The 22,564-nt window shown below is 38.0% G+C and overlaps 1 protein-coding gene across 1 annotated transcript in view; it reads right to left on the bottom strand.

Moving 5' to 3' along the window:
• Window positions 1-1,741: 1,741 nt before the first annotated feature.
• Window positions 1,742-22,564, bottom strand: part of EIF3H (eukaryotic translation initiation factor 3 subunit H) — an 85,526-nt gene continuing 64,703 nt past the window's right edge. The window contains exons 3-8 of the mRNA XM_083823822.1: window positions 18,508-18,675; window positions 16,923-17,022; window positions 15,385-15,534; window positions 7,343-7,463; window positions 4,514-4,646; window positions 1,742-2,004 (exon numbers count right to left, since the gene is read on the bottom strand). Coding sequence (XP_083679948.1) covers window positions 1,907-2,004; window positions 4,514-4,646; window positions 7,343-7,463; window positions 15,385-15,534; window positions 16,923-17,022; window positions 18,508-18,675 — 770 coding nt within the window. The 3' untranslated portion in view covers window positions 1,742-1,906. The remainder of the gene's footprint in view (window positions 2,005-4,513; window positions 4,647-7,342; window positions 7,464-15,384; window positions 15,535-16,922; window positions 17,023-18,507; window positions 18,676-22,564) is intronic.

Below are 22,564 nucleotides of genomic sequence, written 5' to 3'. Positions count from 1 at the left end.
AGAGAGTGTGTAAGAGCCAAGTTCCAAGAATCCAGAGATTGTGGGGAAATCTGACACTGAAACCAGCATGGCGACACAGCCCTGTTTAATTCTTAACACCCACAACATTTATAGACTGACAGCTTCAATTGACTCCACCTCCCTGGCTCAGGTAGACTTCCCCTAATTTTTTTTTCACCATGACAAATGACCAAAGTATGATTCGGAAGTCAAACCATCTCCAAAAAACTACTTATGCTTTACTTGCTTTTGTATCTCATTTCCCTATCTGACTCAAATCCCTACCTTGAGAAGCCACAAGTCTCTACTTAAGTCTTCCATATTTCTTCATAGGCTTTAACTGACATCAAGCACACTCAGTTTAGCTATATTAAATTCACTCAGCTTGTTAGCCCCCCAACACAGCAAATTACTGCACTCTCTCACATTTTCATCCACAATCAAAGACCTGACTCAAACACACACTTTGTTTTTAACCTATACCAGGTACTTATTTTGCTAAAACCTTTTTTGCAGACCTTTTTAGTATGTATGTTACTGCTGCTTCCTTCTACAGACAGCCACTACAGAGCCAGTCCTTTATTCCCAGTTATCCAGAAGATAGTTTATTTCTGTCTCAGATGTCCCATTTTATTCTAATTACTTGCTCCTACTTCTCTTCCCTAGTATTTTTTGGTCCTTCAGAAAACTAGAAAATTAACGCTGTTTGAATATTATTTGTATAGGAAACAAAACAATCATGTGGCACTGCAGCAGGATGCTTAACAGATATTTGTTTTCAGATAAGTTTACTGTGTGAAAGTCAACACAAGGGTGCCCAAAGTTTCCAAGGCAAAAAAAAAAAAGAGACTGGAAATTTGCCAGATATTTGAGGGCTGAAAAAAATTTGCATACATATTTACATAAATACCACAATCGCTATAGTTAAGACTGACAAAAACAAGGTCCTACTCTAACCCCCAGTTTTCACACATTTCTGACTTTCCAAAACACTCACCTTGGAGGCTGAAATTTTCCATACTAGGTTTGTATTTAGAAGATGTTATTTACAAAAAAAATCCTTCAGCCATTTTCGGCTCTCAGAACTCATCACATCGTAACATGCAAGAACTTATTTTTTTCAAAATGACAGTAACATGAGCAATTTGCCACACATTAAACCCTTTAATCAATGTTCTTCTTAAAAAGTAAAGTAGCTTGAGTTCAGGAATAAATGCATGTGCAGAGGATCAAGTTAATGCAGAGTAGGTCTTGTGTCCTACTCCAGGTTACCTAGTTCTACAATTTCTTTCATGAAGACATCAGTAGCATATCACTGGATTTCAGTCCAGTTGGTGGTGTCAATGGAAATGGGAACACAGCCTAGCATGATATGGTGGGGATCAATCTCCACAGAATACTGATTTTCTATGCTTCAACTGTGAAGCCTATGAAATACTTGCAACATGGAAGATCCAATGCGCCAGACTGTCCAAACAGATTAAAATAAAAACAAGCAACTGTTCCAAGTGACTGGCTTATTATGGCTGTAAGTTCTCAATCAAAACTGGGAAAATTTAAATTTCTTCTGTGAAGTCAGCTATACTGAACGTTTGTAATAACTTGTTTTTATTTAAGATTCCAAGTTAAACCTGTATTATTTGCTATGACTAAACATGAATAACCGCCAAGTACTTAGCAAACCTGAGTGACCACAGAACATTCCAGTCCAATATGGCCAACAAATAAGGAAATACTAAAATATCATTAAAATTTGCCTTTTATTTTTCTTACAGGAGAGTTCTGCACAAACCAACGTGACTGTTTTACAAGACTTTTTTCCCAATATACCAAATTTTCAAAAGGATCATTAACAGCATAAAACTGTAAATAACTTCTTTCTGTTGAGAGTCATAGCAACTTTTCTTCAGTTGTTGTAATCTTGGAGAGCCTGAGCCATGAAAAGCTTGCCCAAGTTCTGTGCATTGAACTCCTTAATATTCTGACAGTAGGTATTAATTTGACCTGTCAAGAGGAAAGAAGAATAAACCTTTATCAGTCTTGAAATTCAGAAAGGACATCCTGGAACACAATTTTTAAAATGCACGCCCTCCCCCCCCCAGAAAGAAAACCAATGAATCATATAGGATTTACAAAGAGAAACAACCAAAAAAAGCTCAACTACTCTACATGTAGGAATTCACATTTTCAAAATTCCCAAATAGGTTTGGGAAAAATAATAAACTAAATTAGCAGACTAGGTAAACTGGTATACCCCCACCCCCCAATTTTCCTACAATTTTGTTATTTACAATTTCAGAAAAGACATATGACAATAAAATGAACAAACAATTTTTGCGGCTGTATTAGAAGCTTAATCACATTAACCAACTGTTCAACTTAGTTGCTCTAAAAGTACAATAAAGCTGATTTTCAGTTTTTTTTTTTTTCCTATGCATCTGCTGCCCTATTAAAATACTATAACAAATATTTTCCACTAGCAGATTGAAAGCTGTAGTACTCCTGTTTGGCATTTTGTTAGTCTTTTTTTTTCACCTAATATTTCCCTTTATTAGCTATTTAAAAAATCATCAGGGTATGGAGACTTGTCAGTGCTATACAAATCAAATGTGCCCATCAAAACATTTTTATACAAGAACTGCTACAAGTTATTTCCCTTGTTAGCTAGGAATAGCAAAACATGAAGCCAGTTTAATCAAAATTAAGACTCTTTAGAAGGCCAATAAACTCTCAATCTAATGCTCTATTTAAAAAGTTTTTTAATGCCTCAGAGACAAAAGAGCTAAGTTTTATTCTTTATCCACAAACTTTACTTCATCTGAATTGAAGTGGATCCTTTCAATTCTTCCCCTGACTACAGTAAAAGAACAAATGAAGCTTTGGCTGAAAACTGTTTTTTCTTTTTTTTTCCTTGAAGTATAATAGTTTTTAATTCCTTTTCTTATAGGAGATGATTCATCTTAAGCATATCAACACCACCATAACACACGTGTGCACACAAACTTTTTTTGCATATTCTAAGCTATGCTACAGCCAAGTGTGTAAATACATTACTGCTGCTAGGATTCATTTACTGTTAAAAACTATCAAGACAATAGTTTTTTGAAAGACTCTGGATAGAATAATAAATCAAGAACATTATTTCTTTTAAAAGCAGCACTTATTAGCAGTGTGAAAAAATACTAATCTAATTATTATTTTTTTAATGTCAAATTACTTACTCTTTCAGTACTCTAAACTACCAGGACTTCTATTTAATTTTCTCTCAGTGCAAAACAATGGTGATAACTATCTGATCTAAAATGCCTCCTGTAGTTTAAAGAAAGAAAATTGATTTCTCATGACATTTTCCAAACTTAGATTACTTAGCAGGACATCTAGGTTTTCTGCTCTGTTGCCATTGTGAGGTCCCAGCTATTTTTGCTTTTCCAGGAGGTAAGGGGCAGGCACAAAGTTTTGTAACGAACTGTGGCTACACAACGCAGCACACCAGAAAACTGAAGGAATTGGGGGGTGAGACAACCAAAAATATCGCTGCTTTGTTCTCATTTACATTTTCCTTCACCGTAAGGTGTGTAGAGATGGGGGATAGTTTCCCTAGAACTCTGTCCATAAAGATCAAAGAAATGAGCTCAATTCTATGGGAAATTAAAAATTCTCAGCTTTTGCAACAGCCAGTTCAACACCTAGGGATGTCCGCAGTAACTTAGGGCTGCAGAAAATGAGGCAGAGAAATGCTCTGCTCTGACTCAATAGTTCCAGCCCAAACAGCTTACTCCTGCCTCTCATCTGTACAGCCCCATAACTTCTGGAGTCGAGGGAGGAGCTGGGCTGAGCGCAGAGAGCAGCTTGACTGCAGCAGTCACTACACCCATTTGCGCAGAAAGCCAAGCTCCGTAGGGCATTTCTCTAGCTCTCCTTTCAAATCCCACTTCACCTTCTCAGAACGGAGCCAGGAAGAGGCTCTTGCTGTTGCTCCTGCCCTTTCCCAGCAACCCGTGAAGCACAGATGGTCAAGCAGGAGCTAGCTACAATAGCCGAGTAAGAAATAAAAGGAGCAAGTCTCCATACATCAAGTTTACAGCTTTACACAGCCATTCTGTTTAAACACGGTGGCCCACTTTTATAAAAACATGTATGTTCTTATCAGTACCTGTAACACGCCTCAGTTACTTCCCTAGACAGTTTTAAATTGTTCTGTGTGTGGAAGCTCACTTTCTAACAGAGGCAAGGACTGCCTAAATAAAGTTAGCAATAAAGTTGTTTTTCTTAGCTACTTTTTTTTTTTTTTTTTTGAATACTTCAGACACCAGGACTGTGGGTCAGTTTATTGAAACCACTGCCTTTGACCAAATGAAGGACAGTATTTGGAATGCTATCAACGCCAAATTATCACACCGTAACGTCAAAGGTAATGAACAATTAAGATGCCTTCTAGGGTAATAACTGCATTTTTCCCCAAGGTAACATTCATATATGAAAAGATGAGTCAAAGAGACTGCTGGGACATTACCTGCAATAAGGAGTGATTCCATTCTTGCAGGGGGCTGTGGTGGTTTAAAAAGTTTATTGATGTCCTCTTCAGGAAGAGGGGCTTCCCCTCGGCTTTGACGCTGTATATTTTCTTGCTGACGTCTCTGCTGGTACTGAAAATAAAGCAACAGAAACAGAATGCAACAGGACTTCCAATGCAACAGGACTTCCAAAGCACTGATAAGTATTTATTTTCAGATGCTTTTTGCCCAACTAGCAAGTATGTTTTGAAAATTGCACTTATCCATACAGGATAAAGAGTCATATGAAATTCAAATACCCCCTTATTTAAGAAACAAAATGACCAAATGAAAAAGTAGCCCAAGCTCTAAAAGGTAACCCCAAATGCAATTCATTTTATTTCAATTCACCGATATCAAAATTTTGGTTTGTTTTGTTTTGTTGTTTGTTTTTTTTTTCCCCCTCCCACCACTCTCAAGTCAGCACCTTAAAGAAATAAGGCACTAGAAAATTATGCAGTGTTGAAGTGGTATGGATTGTTTTTTAATGTTTTTCGTAGATGTAAATACTGTATCTGATGGAAAGATTTCAGCATACTAGATAAAACCTCCCCAAGCAAATAAAAAAAAGGAAAACAAGGTTAGACTATGAAGGTATAAGAAGCCATTACCTCCAATAGTTATATAAAGATAGAAATTCCCAATTTAATGCAAGTTAAAGGTCAAAACAATATTAATGTGAAAGGGGAAGAGAACTTGATTAAACAAGGTATTTAAAGCCAAAAAATATTAATTCTAAACTGAGAACAAAGTCGTGGCTGAAACAAAGTAAAATGGTTCATTCTTCCATTTGAGTTATTTAGATATTCTGCCACTTCCATGTCACTTCTTTGTAGGTTACCACAGGATATACTAAAGGAGCAGTTTTTAGAAATTAACCTGCTATTAAAAAATACTGAGAGTTGTTTTCAGCACTTCCCTTTTCCATGTAGATTATTCAAACAGTTTTTATGGCAGCTGATCATTTTTTAAGCTATTAGATAAACATTTATTCTTGCAGAAGAACATACGTTCAAAAACACGTATGTGAGATTTTGTACTGGATGTCAGAGCCAGGAATTAAAGTTGTAAGCTTTGTCCACCAGAGTCCTCATACTCAACACAAAAAAAATTCTTTAAAATAAACAAACCAAATTGTACAGGGTGTTTTCTCTCACTTACTTAAATGTATCTGTGCACAAGAGTTTTGAGAACAGTTCATACTTGGTGGCATACTGAAATGAAGTAATTTTTTTTCCAGTAGTAGTGACAAATACATGTTTTTGGACATTGTTAAAAATAAAATCTTAAATGCCCATATTTGTATGTGAATTTCATGCAGCTTCTTCTTTCTTTGCATTACCCCATTCACTTCTCAGCAGTCTGCCTATTATTCTCTATTGAAATGGCTTGCTCTTAATCACAATTGCTCCATTTTAAAAATGAAGTTAAGACCACTAACTATGCTGCAATGAGCCACTACTAAAGCAGTTATAGTTAGTAAAGAAACGAAATGGGACACCATGGAACCTACTTGGGTCTGCTTTTCCAAATAAATAGAACCTCTTGTTATTCACAAAGCCTTTGAAGTGTATGCCATCTTTCTACTCAAATTAGGCAGCAAAGGAAAATAAATTTTCTGAAGATAACATGCAGGAAGCTTCTATGTCCTCAGGAATCACAAAGCCAGGACAGACCACTGATCAAGCACTGCTTCCTTAAAATACTCCCTATTCAAGCTATATCTAAGTGAGAAAAGCCAATTTTGATTTAGTAGTCAGTGATGAAGCATTTCACATGAGCCATAGGTACTCTCTTTAATAATTAGCTACTTTCTACAGCAATACCTGCAATATTTTATCTGCAAACTGGCCTGCCCCACTTTCAGTTGGCCAATATTGAATCTTGTCATATCTCTGTCTGTTAGATTAAAGAGTTCAAATTTATTTTTCACGTAGGTACTTCTTGAATAAGCAGGTCACTTCGTAACTTCACTTATCACATGAAGCAAATTGCATTCATTAAGATCTGCTTTCAAGGCTTTTAAATCATTCCCACAGAGCTTTTTTCCAATTTACCAGCATTCTTCTATAATTAGGCACAGTATTGCTTTATCAAATGCAGCAACAGCAAATAAAGTAATAGAGTCTCAAAATCACAGTATGGTTGAAAGCTGGAAGAGACCTCAGGAGGTTATCTGGTCCAACCCTGCTGTTCAAGCAGGGCCACCTACAGCAGGTCTCCACACTCAGTATTCCCTAATCAGATTCTTTTGGATTTTAAACAACTCTTTTGGCATTAGGAATTAAAAGCCAACATCACCTAATCAGTATCACTGTCTACTGATACAAACACAACTGAAATGTCACTGCTGGTAAGAGGACAGTCCGCTGTCTTTTCAGTCTGGACTGTTTCTTTACTCCTAGATGCATGACCGTATGTGATGGTATTAAAACACAGAGTTTGCTTTAGAACACTTCACTTGAGATGAAAGAGCAGGAAGTACACTTACTAATCCACTAATCCTCATGTCCACAGCACATTTATCAATGATTTTGTTTATCGTACATCACTAACAAAAACGTAAAATAGCAAAGACAAGCCAGTCCACACCATGTGTCAGCAGAACTGAATCCATTTCATGATTCCCCACTGGCTCTAACATTTTATAACTGTATTTAATGGACACGTTTCTTAAAGAATTTTATCGTGCTTAGATCCAGATCCAAACCCATCTGTCTTGGATAATACCCCTCAAAATGATCTTTCATGGAAAAAGTCCTTTCATTCAGGTTTTCCCTGTTACCAACCTGGTGCTTCTGTTGCTGCTGCTTGCTTACATTCCTCAGGTAGGTATTGTATTTAACAATGTCCTGGCTCATCTCATCCACTCTGTCCATCAGCAGCTGCAGACTCTTCCCTAGGTGATTACTGAAATACAAAAAACATTCGTGAAAAACTGAATTCATTAAAAAACACAAAATATTGAAATTGAAAATTCATTTCAAGTCACTTGACAAGCTTTTCTGCACTAATGGCAAAGTTTGCACTTTTTTTTTTTAATTTTTTCAGTTCCTTGTTACATTTGTTCATATATACATATATATATGTATATATATGTATATATGTGTATATAAGATGATATCTTACCTGGCGTCTCCTCCTCTAGTGTCTTTGCCACATCGCAATTATCACTTTTAAATGTTTTGGTCTTTGCAATGAACCTCATAGTTATGAAAAGCCTTGCATGAATTCACTGATATTACAGATCCAGGTTAAATGTTTAAAAGAAAACATCTGACGCTTTTGTGGTGACATGCAACACTGAACGATGTTCCAGGAGATGTTTTGTTTCAAGTTCTTGTTAGTTTTTGTTTTTCTTTTCCCAATATTTCTGACCCGCAGCAGGGATAGTTAAATATTCTTCTGAGCTCTATCTCATTAACTAGACTATCAAACTACGCCTGGAAGTTCAGCAGACACTTGATTTTCGCTGTTGAGAGGGAGCGATGCATCCAGCCCAGCCAACTCCACATTCCATACCATAGGCAACATGGAAGCAGCTAGGCTGGGCGCGTCCAGTTCCAGTTATGCGATCTACAGCCTTGGCCAGACAAATGCAGTCTGTTAAACAACTTTTATTGTAACCATTTTTAGCAATTGATTCGGTATTTTGCAGGAACTTAAAGGTATAGCTTCCAAGTCTTAAGTTTTGGAACTTCTAAGGTTGGTGCCCATGGAGACAGTATTCATCCTAAATTGTGTTTACAGGGTAGTGCAGTAAAAAGAAGGATACTCGCTGCGCTGTATTGATCCCTCTGACCAGCAGCTAGCTTGTTGGCTCCAATCTAAGCCTTACCCAGTCCTACTTGGCTGAAGACCAAGGACTCAAACAGCTAAACTCCATTCTTCTCCTCCTCAACTGCAATCCGCTAGTATTCGTGGAGTTTCTTTCAAATAAAAACTGTTTGGTGCACTTCTATGTCAGAATCCTATCATTCAGTTGTTGCTTTTCCACATTATCTGAGACTTCTACAGCCTTTTACAATGCATTCCCACCATCCTATAGCCTAGGGACTGGGGAAACTCTAACTGGAAGAGCCAGTAGGAAATAAAGGCATAATGTGAAAAGGGAACCACACGTGCGATACTACACGCATCCCTTTTCAAGTGCAAATTACTCACCAAGTCCACAAAATTCACAGCTGTAGACAGACACTGGTAATGTACTGAGGCACTAGAGGATACCTGCTGAGAATATAGCTGAGGAAACTTATCATTATTACAAGTACTGGAAGAGCTATTTCACTAGCTGAGCTGCCTGCTCATCCAACGAAAGGCTGTATCAGTAATTTCCAAGTACAATTTATTTACAAGCCAGAGTTTTAAACCTCCACTTGACTACAGGGGCAGATGGTGACGAGGACTTCAGCAACACACAGCAGAAAGGCGCCACTATAATAATTATTTTTAAACTTCTTAGAGTACTTTTTCCTTTCAGTTCAACATTTCAAGTATTATGATATTTAGAACTGTGGAATATTGCCATGGCCATGGGTGTGCATATTTTCAGGTTTTTATAGAGTTTATATTATAGCGAGTTAGCGTAAGAACTGGATATTATCAGAAATGCCTATGCAGGTACACACGAATGGCCTTGTAGGGTATGCGGACATCAGGAATACATAATTATTTTACAGATAGTGTCCGTATGAAATATAGCTGGTTACAAAGAATGATTTTATGTGAATCTCTCTGGGACCAGCTTAGTACAGCAGAATACTGAAACAGGGGGTTATTGTTAGACATTGCAGTAATATAGTGTTTGCTCTCATTGCCAGGGAAACAAAAAGCTAAAAACAGATAACTTAAACAGATGTGAACTGAGACATGAAGTGATAAGTATGCTCCAAATACAGGACAAGCTTTTTCCTCAGTTCTCATGTGCTTGATACGATACCCTTTTTCATTCCATCTCTTAAAGAATATATAAAAGGAAATAGAAAGTAATTTGTAAAAATCTCTACGTACAATGTTTAGGTAAGTTTTATTTAGCAGAAGTTTATTCTGGTGAGATTTAGAAGGTTAAATTGCATTGCTCCAGCCCATAAAAAACTCACCATACACACAGAGCCCAAAAGCTCTTTTAGGCATCTCCTTACCTTCCGCACCCCTATAGAAAATCTCAAAAAAAAATCACACTACTCAGTACCTAAATGTCTCCTACACTTTAATGCAATAAAAACAAAAGCGCACATAACTGCTGCTTGCATAACCATAAAGACTCAACTTTCCTACAGGGCTCTGTGATAGTGAAAGGTAGACAACAGGTCTGCATGTGCATGTGACAAGTTGTTCTGACAGCACTGGTCATACAGAAACTGCATTTTCAATCGATGCAATTCAGTCAGCTGATTTAGTGAGCCTATTCCATCAAATTTAAATTTAGATTAGCAAGAAGTGACCAATAACAGACCTGTAAAGCTAAATAGCAGGTGCTGAGAAAACGATGTCCGTGCTATATGTGTTTCAGGTGGGATCACCTACCCTTGGCCACCTATCAAACTTCCAGAAATTATCATTTGATACTTATCTGTGTGGTTTGGACGACATCAAAAATGAGAAAAAGGCACGCACAGATACAAATTGTCAAAGGGAAGTCTTGCTCTTGTAGGCAAAACAGGCTAGAAAACATGGCCTGCAAAGTAATTGTTGGTGCTGTGCACCTCTGTAACAGCCTTATACTTCACAGGGTATTACCCCTCACCAAAAAGGGCCTTGACACATGAATTACTTCCAATTCCTTATTGAAGGATTATCGAAGGTCATATAATTCTGAGGGTGGGAAGTAGAAACCTGTCAATGTACTACCCTAATCCCTATGTAACAGTCACAGTTCTCGTTATTCTGGCTGATGAGCACTGCATTTGGCAGTGTTATGGTCCAGCTCCCACGGAAGAAGAAAACATCACCTACATATTAACTAAACTCGCGTATCACTCACTGCATGAGTGCATCCTGTTAGGATACAGATCTGGCAAAAAGACCTGACTGTAAGCTTCCCTCTGCGTGCGGGAATGCTCATACCACCAGAGCCTCCCTTTATGGATGCATTTTAAAGAGAGCAAAGGTGCGGTTTGCTCTTGCCAGCAAAGCCAGTTTAAGAGGTTCCAGCATCAGCATCTTCCTGCCTCTCCCTCTCCCTTTGCCCAAGGATTACAGCACTCTCAGCTGTATGGATTCAGCTGTTTGCGTGGGCACACTTTAAACTGTTTCAGTGAAGTAGTCTACTGTAAATGCAAAAACACCCTCTGTTGGGGCTTCAAAAAAAGAGAGAGAGTGAGAGAGACCGAGGGAAAGGCTGGAAGGGAAGAAGAGTGGGAGCCTGACTTTTTCCACCAGACTATTCCACAAAGCTATTTGTGCAGCCAAACTCCAAAACAGATGAGGGAATAAAAATCTTTGAGGGTGGGAGGGATGTAGAGATGAAATGGGGGTAGTGGGGAGGAATGATGCAAGCAGCTGGGGGCTGGAACCTCAACTGGCTCCGCTTCTGTAGGATTCATAGCGTGGAGCTACACATGAAGCCCACATTTCCCTCAGCATCTTTAATCGAGAAAGGACTTCAGATGTACTTGCTGAAGGTCTGAAACATCCAGAACGCAGCCCTCAAGTCAAACACCAAAGCTTAAAAAATAGGCAGCAATTCCCATCGTTTTCAGCTTCCCATGTCCTGCTCATCAGTTTTAGCTTTCTCTACACAGGGCCTGCGGGCCTCATACTTTGCACTTTTGGAGAAGCCCACCTACCTGCACTGGCCCCGGAGGGAGAAGAGGCACACGGCCTCTGGTATCAGTAACCATGCTGGTCCATGGGCCTAATTTTGGACTACGGAAATACTGAAGCTGGAGGTATCCAAATAAAGATGACCCTGCAAAACCACCCACAGTCACCCTAAAATAAAGTAGGTGAGAGGGTCCATTTATTTTGCTTGCACCCTGACTAAAGAAGACGAGAACAGGGAGCACCAAGAACATGCTGTGTCTGCTGCTCTCGTTTTCCTCTTTCCAGCAGTCGTGCTGAGGCTCCTCTCAGTCGCTGCTTTTTGGGAGAGGTGCCACCCTGCACAGCGTTTCTCCTCCTGGGAAGAGCTGCTTTGTGTGGATTAGAGAGGTACTGCTGGGGCAAAGCACATCTTTTTGATTAAATGTTTCTAAGGAACGTTCCCACCGCTTAGCAGAAGAACTTGTTTACATCTCGGCGCTTCAGCCTGAACGCAACCTGCGCTTTTTTTAAGAGGATTTTGTTTGAATGAGATATGTAAGTCAGGAGTCTCAAGCTCCATTCCCTTTTCTACTCCGACTTTGATGTGTGCCTTTGGGCAACACATTTACCCTCTCTGTGTCAGCTTCCCCCATCTGCAAATTAGAGATTTTCATAATTGTCTTAATAATCCGTTAAGCACACTGAGATTTCTGAATAAGCAGTACAATGTATAAAGGTTAATATCGCTTTTGAAAGCCAAAGTAACCCTCCTTATGTCACTTTTGCAAAAATACTGCATCTGATGTTTGAGAAATCTATCTGCCAAGGAGATGTTACTGCAGTAAATGTTCAGCACATGTTTGCTTCTACTGACGCACACTATTAGAAAAATTGCTTGAGACAAATTGAGATATTATAGAACAACCCTATTATGAAGCTAGACCACAAAAAAGCTTTTTTTAATTTAAACTAGATCATCAATAGAATAGGGAAGAGATGGATGAGAATGGGAAAGTTGGTTGTAATTATTTCTCTGAAGATCTGGAACATTATCTGACAGGATTTTAATTCTTGAGTCTCTATCAAAAGACTGGCAGTACTCCAAGGTCTTCAAGACATTTTGGTCCTTAAGGGTAGCAGGAGGATAACAGTTTGAGCAAAAGGCCTTTACTTGCTATTACTTGCTAGCTGTATGCTATTCTGCCTTTAACTTCTCTCCCTAGAATATTCCACTCAATTCACATTTCAGACGAGAAACACAGATTTATGCTTAAAAAGTAAACTACTACTACACAATTATCACAAATGTACTTCAAAAGGAAAAAGATATTAAGGTGCAGTCAAAGTACCTCAAATAGGTACAGCTTCAAACTCAGACAAGGTGGGTGGCTGAACACGTGAGAATCTTGATGAAACAAACACTCCAGAGGAGAATAACCATGGGTAAATAATTTCATTGCCAAAACCATTGCTTCAGAAGATTAAAAAAAGGTTCAAGGATGCTCCCAAAGGACCAAAAAAACCCACCGCAAACCCTAAAATAAAGTAGCCTTAAAGTTATTGCCAACTAAATCTACAGCGGCAGCAAAGTTCAGTGGGGAAGACCCGTACCAACATTAAAAAAAAAAGTTGATATCTGAGATGTTTCAGCCACAGCTATCTAAAGACAAAAATAAGGAAATACAAAATGAAAATAAGAACTCCAGAACAGCAGCGGTTTGAACTCCCCTACTTCAGGCAATATATTCTTTGATAGAGAAATCTTGGTAATTGAATTCAAGTAAAAACGAGTTAAATATTTAGGCAGGCAGTGTAAATCACCCTAACAAGAGTAAATGAGCATTAAAATGTTTCTAATTTGCCAGTTGAGTCATACCAATGTAAGATATCACTGAAGGTAACCTGCGTGGTAACTAAAACCAGCTATAAGGAATTTAAAAAAAAAAAAAAAGCACATACAATAGCCTCCAAACAAACCCACTGGTGTAATTCCCAAAGCTTTAGCCTGCTTCAAATCAAACTAAGCACCTTAAGCTCCTCCAATAGACCAGGTGAGCAAGAAAGGAATGCTGCCAGGAGAGTCAGTTCAAGAGACGTAATTCTGAAAACCGACGAATTTGTTGAGCTCCCCGTTATTAGGAAGTTCTAGACTTCAGCAAGCTGAAGAAATTACTGTCAGTATACGGGATAGTAACTGTGTAAATTCAGAGAAGCACAATGAATTGAAAAGGCACTTTCAACCAGGTTTATCAATAATCCATTTCCACGTGTGTCACTGTCAACAACAGTGTTGCGCTGGTCTAAGAAAACACCTATTGAAAAGAAACTTCGATTCAGTAAGAAAAAGCTCTCCTTTTTTCCGTGTTGAGAAGGATTCCTAAGCACAAATGATGGAGAGCTCCCTTTTTCTCTTGGGCTCACGTTTTTCTCTCTCTCATCTCTGCTGAGAGGATCAACACAAAAGCCTGTCTTGTACCTGGCTACAACTCAAACACTGTCATTCCAGAAAGAAAAGTAATCTGTACGGTTACTATCTTCTGACTTGAGTCAGGGTAGCAGTACAGCACAGCTCTACAAAAGATAAGCCGATGAAAAACTTCACCTGTGGTTTGTGATCTGTTCAAACTCGTTTCCATTTCCAGAATTGTGCTATGTGACTAGTAGCAGCCTGTGTTAGGACCCAGGTCGCTGGGAATCCCAACCCTTTTCCATTTCCTTTCCTGTTCCCAACAGGAACAAACCCCCAGAAGCAAACACGTCCAACACTGTCTTATCGTCTGGACACCTGGTGCATGCTCAGCATCGTCCTCCTTTTGACAGTAAAGTGGTAGATAGACCCTATTCGTCTCCCACATCTAGCACCCACCCTCTCCTCAAATGGCAAAAGCTTTGTGATCTTTGACAAAGCAAAGAGCCTGATAAAGTCTGGAAGTTGGGCAGCTTGGATATCTCAGCAAAAATACTTTTCCAATCAATTAATTCCAAGGTGCAAAGACACAATAACTGTACTGAACAAAATTTTTAATTAAATATCCTTTGTGACATTAGTAAATTCCCAGGCAGAGTTCAACCTTAGATCTGTTCTCTTGCCCAAGTTCTCTGAGAATCAGACACCTCAACACGTGCACGTAAGCTCTGGAAAAGAAAAGAGAGCGGAAGGCTGCTGCCTGAGTTAGCAGTATATAGGCTGCTAGTGATACCAAACCATTAACAACAGCCTCACGTGGTGAGGTTGCTCGTGTTCAGCTAATCTGGTTGGCAGAGTCAAGAGAGGAGATCAGAACCTTGACAGATAATATCTCAAGGTAAAAAGTGTTATGCTCCGAAAACATACTAGTGAATAAATCCAGTTTCTATGCAACAAGATACTGCATCATTTTGTGCATCGGGTTATTTTTATCAGCCCAATAATAACCAAATTAACAATACTGCATCACGTAAGATTTAAGTACCACCAAATTTCTGATCGTACTGCTGGAGGCCACGCCTACCTTGTTACCACAAATAGACTTTCAGAACAAAGTGTTACAGGAACAGGGTTATTCTTAGATAAAGTTATAAGAAGACCATTCTAAAAACCCTTAATTTCTGACACTATGAATGCTGGTCGTCATAAAAATCAATCTGAGCATGTTTGCCAGTTTTTCAGACAGATGATTTTTTTTAAGTGCATCCTGCAAACTAAAGTAGGACAAATGTGATATTTTTTTTTATTAAAATCATATACAGGATTACCTAAGAAATACTTCATAAATTAAAGAATATTTAACAGATTTATTTGCCTTAGTTTTCTGAATGCTGGTATTTTCTTGAAGTGAAGAAATATATACTACTGAGAGAAATACACAATTCAAGCAGTACAGGTAAATACAGATTGCAGACTGATTTTAGTCCTTGAATTTAATGCTATAGTTTTACCACGCAGCTTTTCCTTCAGCAAAAACATACGAAGGGTAAAGTCTTAACCCCATTAAAGTCAATGCAAAGCTTCCATGGACTGTAATGAGACTGGGATTTCACCCAAGGTGTTAAACTGTGGTTTGGGAAAGCGAATAAAAATACATCCATTATTGTAACAAGTACTTACCTGCTAGCCAGACTGAGCAATTCATGTCTATCGGCTACTGCGGATTTCTTTTCCAGTTCCCACAACATCACATTGATCAGGTATGAATTCTTAATTACAATGGGCACTTCTTCAAACATGTTTTCATAAGCAATATTTGCTTTTTTCAAGCTGTGAAACAAGTTAAAAATATTTATTAAAATAACCAGTAACTGCCTTGCTCATTTTGTTGAACTGTTGCTCCAGCTACATTAAATAGGCAATTTTGTTAAAACTCCCAATTTTCAGGGTTCCATAATCAAGCAAGAGTCGAGTCTTTTGGTAAGAGAAGATTTGCATGGCAAAACCTCACGTTTACAAAGACTAGGAAAAGCTGCTCTAGCAAAAATTCTCAGAAGTCAAGCAGCTGCTTTGCTCGCTAATACATTACTTACATGAAAAAGCCTCCAGCAAAAGACTGCACTGACAGGATTAACTCTGCCCCTTCCAAAATGCTTTTTTGATTTCCCTACCATCAGGGTTTCTTAAACAGAAGTGAACAGTTAGTTACCACATGACACTGAAATAGCTTTAAAGTTGTAACTACTACGATGTAAAACATTCTCCCCAATACCTAAATAATTAAGAATTTTACTGATCAAAATCAGATTGACAGAATAGTATGTTTTGGAACAATTAAATTCTATGATGGATATTAAAACATAACTTTGCAGAGTATTTTTTTTTTAAATACACATAAAATATTTTGATTCTTTTACAATAAAGTAGATACTGACAACCTTCCATACAATCTGGAAATAAAGGCATGATATATAAGTTTCTAAGCAAATATATCCTTAACTTCCGTGTATGCATAGGGAATTTTGAAACAAAAACATTTGCCCCCTTTTTTTCTTGACTAAGCACCAGATTTGTTTGTTCATTATGCAAATGTTATCTTTAGACATAGAACAATGAAATGATTTAGTTTCTCCTCAACAAATACAGTTTAACAAGTGCTTGGGCTTTTGCTGTTGAACACCAAGCTGTTTGGGGAAAAAGAAGGCAACTCAGTGCTACCTCTACTACAAGCAACTACTCTTTTGAAACAGAATAATTATCCTACTTTTATTCCAGAAGATTGTGTCCACGTGGGGGAGTTAATTTGGAATAAATATAGAAGACCAGCTATTCTGGAATACCTGTTCAATTTTCCTTCTGGAAAAAAAGAGCTCAAAGACAGACCAGCTACTTTATTTCCCTTATTCTTCCCCCCTCCCCAATATTTTTTTGACTCTGTTCCCATACACAGCTACCTTCACTGTGTTCCTTACAGCTGGCCCGCTGGCCATCTCCAAAATCAGTCCAAGTTCCCCCACTTCTGCCTTTATTTAAACGCCCAAAGATAGACCTTGTTCCTTCTTGGCACACTGTATCACTACACATAATCTATCCGGTTTCCCCAGCACACGCTATTACACGAGATTTTTAAAATACAGTATTTTATCACCCCACGTACCTTCCTGCCTACCAAATAATCCAGGTAAAACTATGAGAAAACATTCTTTTCAATTACTTACGCTTCTGGAGAGAAGTCTTTTTCCTTGCAAACTTCCATCAGCTTGGGAGTCAGCCTATACGCCTTTAGTGACAAAGACCCTTGGGCAGTCTTAATAGGATCTGTAATCAAAAATGGAGGAAGATTATTATAAACCCCAGACTGCTTTTTATTTCAGTATATGAATGACAAACAGGAGGCAAAAAAATCTAAATCTTATTTTAAAATTCAGACAACACAATGGAGACCATAGCCAAAGTAAGTGTATTGTACTGAAATGTAAAATACAGCTGAACTATATAAAATGAGGCTAATTAATAAACATAACTTGGTGAACACAGAGGGATATAGACCCATTCTACTCGTGACATTATTCCCCCATTAATGGTCTAATTCACATTTTCTTTTTCCTTCATGTGAACTATCTACATAACTCATGTAAGAGCTACCTCATTTAAATAAATATTTTTCCCTCTAGTTATTATTATGCAGTAAATCAAAATATTCGTTAAGCAACATTTTATAAAAAAAATATTTTAGATTTGCAATAAGCCAATTCAGATCAAGTTGCCCCGGTGCTTCACGCACAACAATGTAACCGGTATATAAAACGATTAATTTTGCCTTGACACACTATACGGAACTTAGGGGGAAATTTTCTAAACAAACTGTTACATTCCTAGGACAAAGAAGCTTAACACTTGCTGCATGATAATGGCTGAAGCATGCCAACATTAGAATAAAAGCTGTGTTAACATTCATGTTGTCTGAAACTTAACACAGTAAAACTTTTAGCAATCGGTGATAAAATGAAAACCAAAATAGACTGAAACAAGTGGAAAATTCATCAAGGTCTGATGATGCAATGTTTCCAGCCAATATAAGTATACTTTAACAACTTGTTCTTTACTGTAATCCAATTGTTAACATACTGAAACAATTTTGGGGCAGCTCATAAGATTGATCGTATTCATTAGTATTTTTTCTGACAGATACTCAGGACGTTACATTTACTTCTCAGCTGGAAACTATATGCAAGTCTGCCAGATATGGCAAACTGTGAGTGTTTGGGGAGGGGGAAGGCTATAAAGCTGTTAAATTGCCTACGGTTCTGATACAGCACAGAACATCTGGTCTGGAGAGCTTGAGGAAACACCATTAAATAGGCAGAAAAGAAAAAAATCTTTGTGCTAAGAAACAGTCCAGGTTTTGTATGCTTCTGTCAGAGGTATAAAAAAACTTGGCAATTCGTGTCATGATTGGTCAGTCACGTACAGAGCCAGACACGCTAGCAATCGGGGTTTGTTAGACATCTGGTCGAGTTCCACCAGCCCCTCCGACGAGGGAGGGGAGATGAAGGAATAAAAATGAAGCAGCTACTCCAGCATTCCAAAACGTACACATCAGGGCTCTGATAGCAAGAAAAATAAACAGAAAGAAGGAAACCCTGTCTAGACTTAGCTGCTGCTGAGGCTGCCGTAGACACAGGGTTGGTATTTACTTGAAAAGGCCTGCCAGGCTACTCTTACAGGCAAAAGACAGAATACAAAAATAGTAGTAATAATATTAAGAGGGGAAAAGAATAATAAAGGAAACCTCATACTAACCGTAAATGAGAACTACAGACTCCTCAATTGCGTGCTGGTAACTGAACTGGGAGTCCAGGAGGGCACGGGTGACAAAAGAGCCATAGTATGTGGACTGGTACCAGCCGACGTGAAGATGATCAATGTTTACGTGGCGAAGGCTTCGCATCATTTCCATCTGGTATTGAACTAGATTAAACAGAAAGCATGTTTGAAAAGTAAACTTACACAACCCGTACTATTTCTAGAGAGAGTTTAATATTAAATGACTGAACCGTATTTTTTTCTTTTTCATTGTTGCAACTGCATAGAAGTTTGTTTATTCACTACTGGACTATCTGCAGGAGAATCCAGAGCTTCCTCAGAGAGTAAGACTAGCCTAAGTAAGCAGACTTTTTCTTTTTTCAGCTGGACTTAATTGCTAACATGATCAACAAACTGTTACGTGTCATTTACAGTGTCTATTACCTTGCTCATTCATAAAAAAAATTCAGATACTGGGTTTCACTAAGCAGTAGCAATCTACCATTTTGTAAAAAAAAAAAATCATGAGTTAAGTTATAATACTGTCAGGAATTAGATAATTTTTAGAATCAAAAGGAAAATTGTTTAATGTATATAAGAAATAGGAGAGAACTCACTTGAGTCTTCACCATAACTGAGAACTACATTTTCAGTATTGTAGTTTGGGGCACCAGCTATAGTTGTCAGAGAGTTTTGATTCCATTTGTTCTTAAGTTCTTAACACTGTTTCTTCTTTTTATACACACACACAGTATATAAACCATACACATTTTAAACAGTAGAGAAAATTTGTTGATTTTTACACCAATAGCTGTAATATTTTATTGTACCGATGAATAAAATTCTGTTTCTATCACATGCCTCGTTAAAACAGATTGCCTTGATGGAAGAGCATTCTACGAAGCAACGCTTAAGATGATCCTAACAAGCAGATCCACACACCTTATCACTTACCAGACCTTTCAGACAGACACTGTGCCTGCTGACTATACATAAGGGAGCAGAATTCAGTGTGCCCATGCTCACAGCCAACTCCTACGAAATCAGATGCAATACTACACAATCCTGAAGTTTTGTCTGCAGCTGCAAATTCACAAATATAAAACCAACTCGATCCTGTGCATTTATTTTTGTTATTTTTTTCCCATGGCTTCTCCTTGCACAGATGAAAATATGATATTCATTATAAAAGAGAGCAACAACTTAATTAGAGGACAGAACGTGCTAAGTGTTCAGACCCCACTTCATATCATAACCAGCAGAAAAAACAATTATATTCTTTAAAGATATAAAGAGATTTTTCAAGAATGGACAAACATTTTCCAAACTATCATAGAAAATACAAACTAAATTCTGCAGCCTGCTAGCCCTTTTACATCTCCATATCTTGTTAATTGTATTTTTAAAGTAATCTACATACATTTACATGATCACTTCCAGACTTTTTCCATCAGCATATGTTGGTGCTTGCATTCTATTTCATAATCTTTTAGCATACATGACTTACAATTTGTGTTTCACCCGGGACACCAACGATAATCTAGCATCCCAAACTAACACGCAAACCCATCCAGGCTACAGTCTGAAACCCCACGTGCTGCATGCAGGGAAAAGGCCTGCACCTCTTGGCTGTCACCAAACCAAGGCACATGTAAGGATGCCACTACACTCCTCTGGACAGACAGCTAAGTAGTCTGAACTGATGAAAACAGCTATTCTAATGTCAGTATGAAAACCTTCCCCCTTGCCAGACTGAAATAAAATACATTTTAATCCCCCTTTCATCGCACAGCTTCCAGAAATACTAGCCACTTCCACGAATCCTCCTTACTCAGCAGCCTGTGCTGCTTCAGCAGGTAGTACCTCAAGACATTTCCCACTTTTCTCACAAAAGCAAAGCCAAGATCCAGCTTGTCAGAGCATCCCAGTCCTTAAATTTACGTTTTATTGTTTCCTGTTTTGCGTGTGCATCAGGGGTGGGGGTATTAAGTCTCTCCCTTTTAAAAATAAAACTTATTAAACACAAACTTTGCCCAGAACTATAAGATTACTGCAGGAACCATGACTTTGAATAGAAAAAGCACGATATTTTTAATAAATGTGGAAAATTCAGATAGAATAGGCTTCTTTGGTTAAAAAATGTTTTTTAAAGTTTCATCTGTGTAAAAAGCAAGTAAGACTTGCTTTTGACATTACTTGCTAGGACATGCTAAGACATGAAATTATGGTTAAATGCTTTCCAGCTAGATGAAATCATGAAAAGGAAAAAAAAAATAGGTATGGATTTTCAAAAGCAGTTGGGAGAGAGAAAACATTTTTTGAGAATTAAATTAAGTGTGGATTTTTAGACAGCTGAGTTATACTGCTCCTGGCAGTGGAGATTCTCTTGCAATTGAGGACACTAAGTACAGGTAGCCACACGGTGATGGAAAAAAGATATTTTACCTACAGATTCCTGTGAAATCATATGGTCGACCCATTCAGATCATTTCTCCCTTAAGAGATCTTAAGGAGATGCTGAAGACAGGGAACACCCTAAGAAAACATCCAAAACTTTAAAAACCTGAATGAGGCATATCACACTCTTAAAAGCATTCACTGAGAGGTAACCTGTAATTAACTTCCAGGACAGCTTCTTTTCTAAACGCAGTATAACCAGCAGCGTGTGACTGAACATAAGTTTGAGATATCACGTAGAAGAAAAAGGACTCGCTGAAAACCATCCAGATTCAAGTCAGCAATTCCTCCTCCGAAGACTGTTAGCAGTTAGATGATAATGAAGGCAATAGCGGAAAAATCTCAAAGAACCAATAAAGCATCAATAGCTAACATCTCTGCCTTGGGAAAACAACTGCAGAAATTAAAACATGATGCAGTCCCCACCAGAGAGAAATGGAAACTCTTTTAACCAAACATATATATTTTATAACACGTATTAGCTGCTAGATAGCTCCAACAAGCTGCCAACTTGCACAAATGGGTAACAGCCCCCAAGTTGCTTTTGTTGTTATCATCGCCACCTTTTCTTTACATTTTTTGCCCAATCTACAAAACATCATCTTTCTACCTACAAGTTAAGCCCAGCTTAGGCAAGAGCTTTTTTCCTATGTGGTCCCCATTCTGCTAGAACTGGAGAAAGTCAGGCACTCCACCAAGGAGTTCACTGGTTCAAAGCCCAGGATTTGGAAACGTGGGTACCCTCCTCCTTCCTTAACCACGCTGCAAAGGTGCCACCAAGACTGAGAACACCCAGAACTTACGTGAGCATGGAAAAGGGCTGGGGAATAGTCAATCAGACTAGAAGACTGTTTTCGTTTAAACAGTGAAACCTGTATTTTAAGGAAACTATCTGTTCAGAAGCTTTGTTATGATGAGGCAAGCTATCAGGCACGTTTGCACTTTTCTGTGCTTCCCGCATTGAGAACAGGAATACCGTAATACAGGACCCCACGTCCATCTCCTGAGCACCTGCAAGGGTGGGTTTTTTTCAACAGAATTGTTTTTTTTTTGTTTTGTTTTGTTTTTTTTTAATGATAGCAAAAAAGTATTCTTCCTCTAAAATTGCCTTCTTTTTTTTTTGCATATTTGCAAACAAATTTAACAGGTAGGCAGAAGGGAAGGAGAAAAATCAATGCAGCTAGTAAGCATTATTATAATTTATCTACAGCTGGAAAAGAAAGCACAAAACTGTACAGAATAGGTGCTTTACTTGAATCTGACTGCTACTTGTGTGAATTTGTACTAACGAAATCCCTTAACTGAACACAGAAACAGAAGAGACTATTGAAGTAGTTCAGTGGGTATTTTTTTTCCCTGATTTATACTAAGTTTTAACAAACCTGTTGTACAAAATTAAAGAAAATATTAAAATAACATCAACACTTTCTCCTTTTCCAAAAAATTCTGGCAACATTAGAAACTACCTAGGTTTTAACACAGAAGAGGTATATCCCCTATGTTAACAATAAGAAAATAACATACCCAAATTTATATAATAGAACAGACGAGGCCAAGAACTGAACACTGATGTGTTCATCAGTGATGTGGTGACCCA

This window comes from Anser anser (genome assembly GCF_964211835.1).
Source record: "Anser anser genome assembly, chromosome: 2".
NCBI lineage: Eukaryota > Metazoa > Chordata > Aves > Anseriformes > Anatidae > Anser > Anser anser.
Note: the sequence above shows the minus strand (reverse complement) of the source record. Positions and strands in the feature narration are given on the sequence as shown.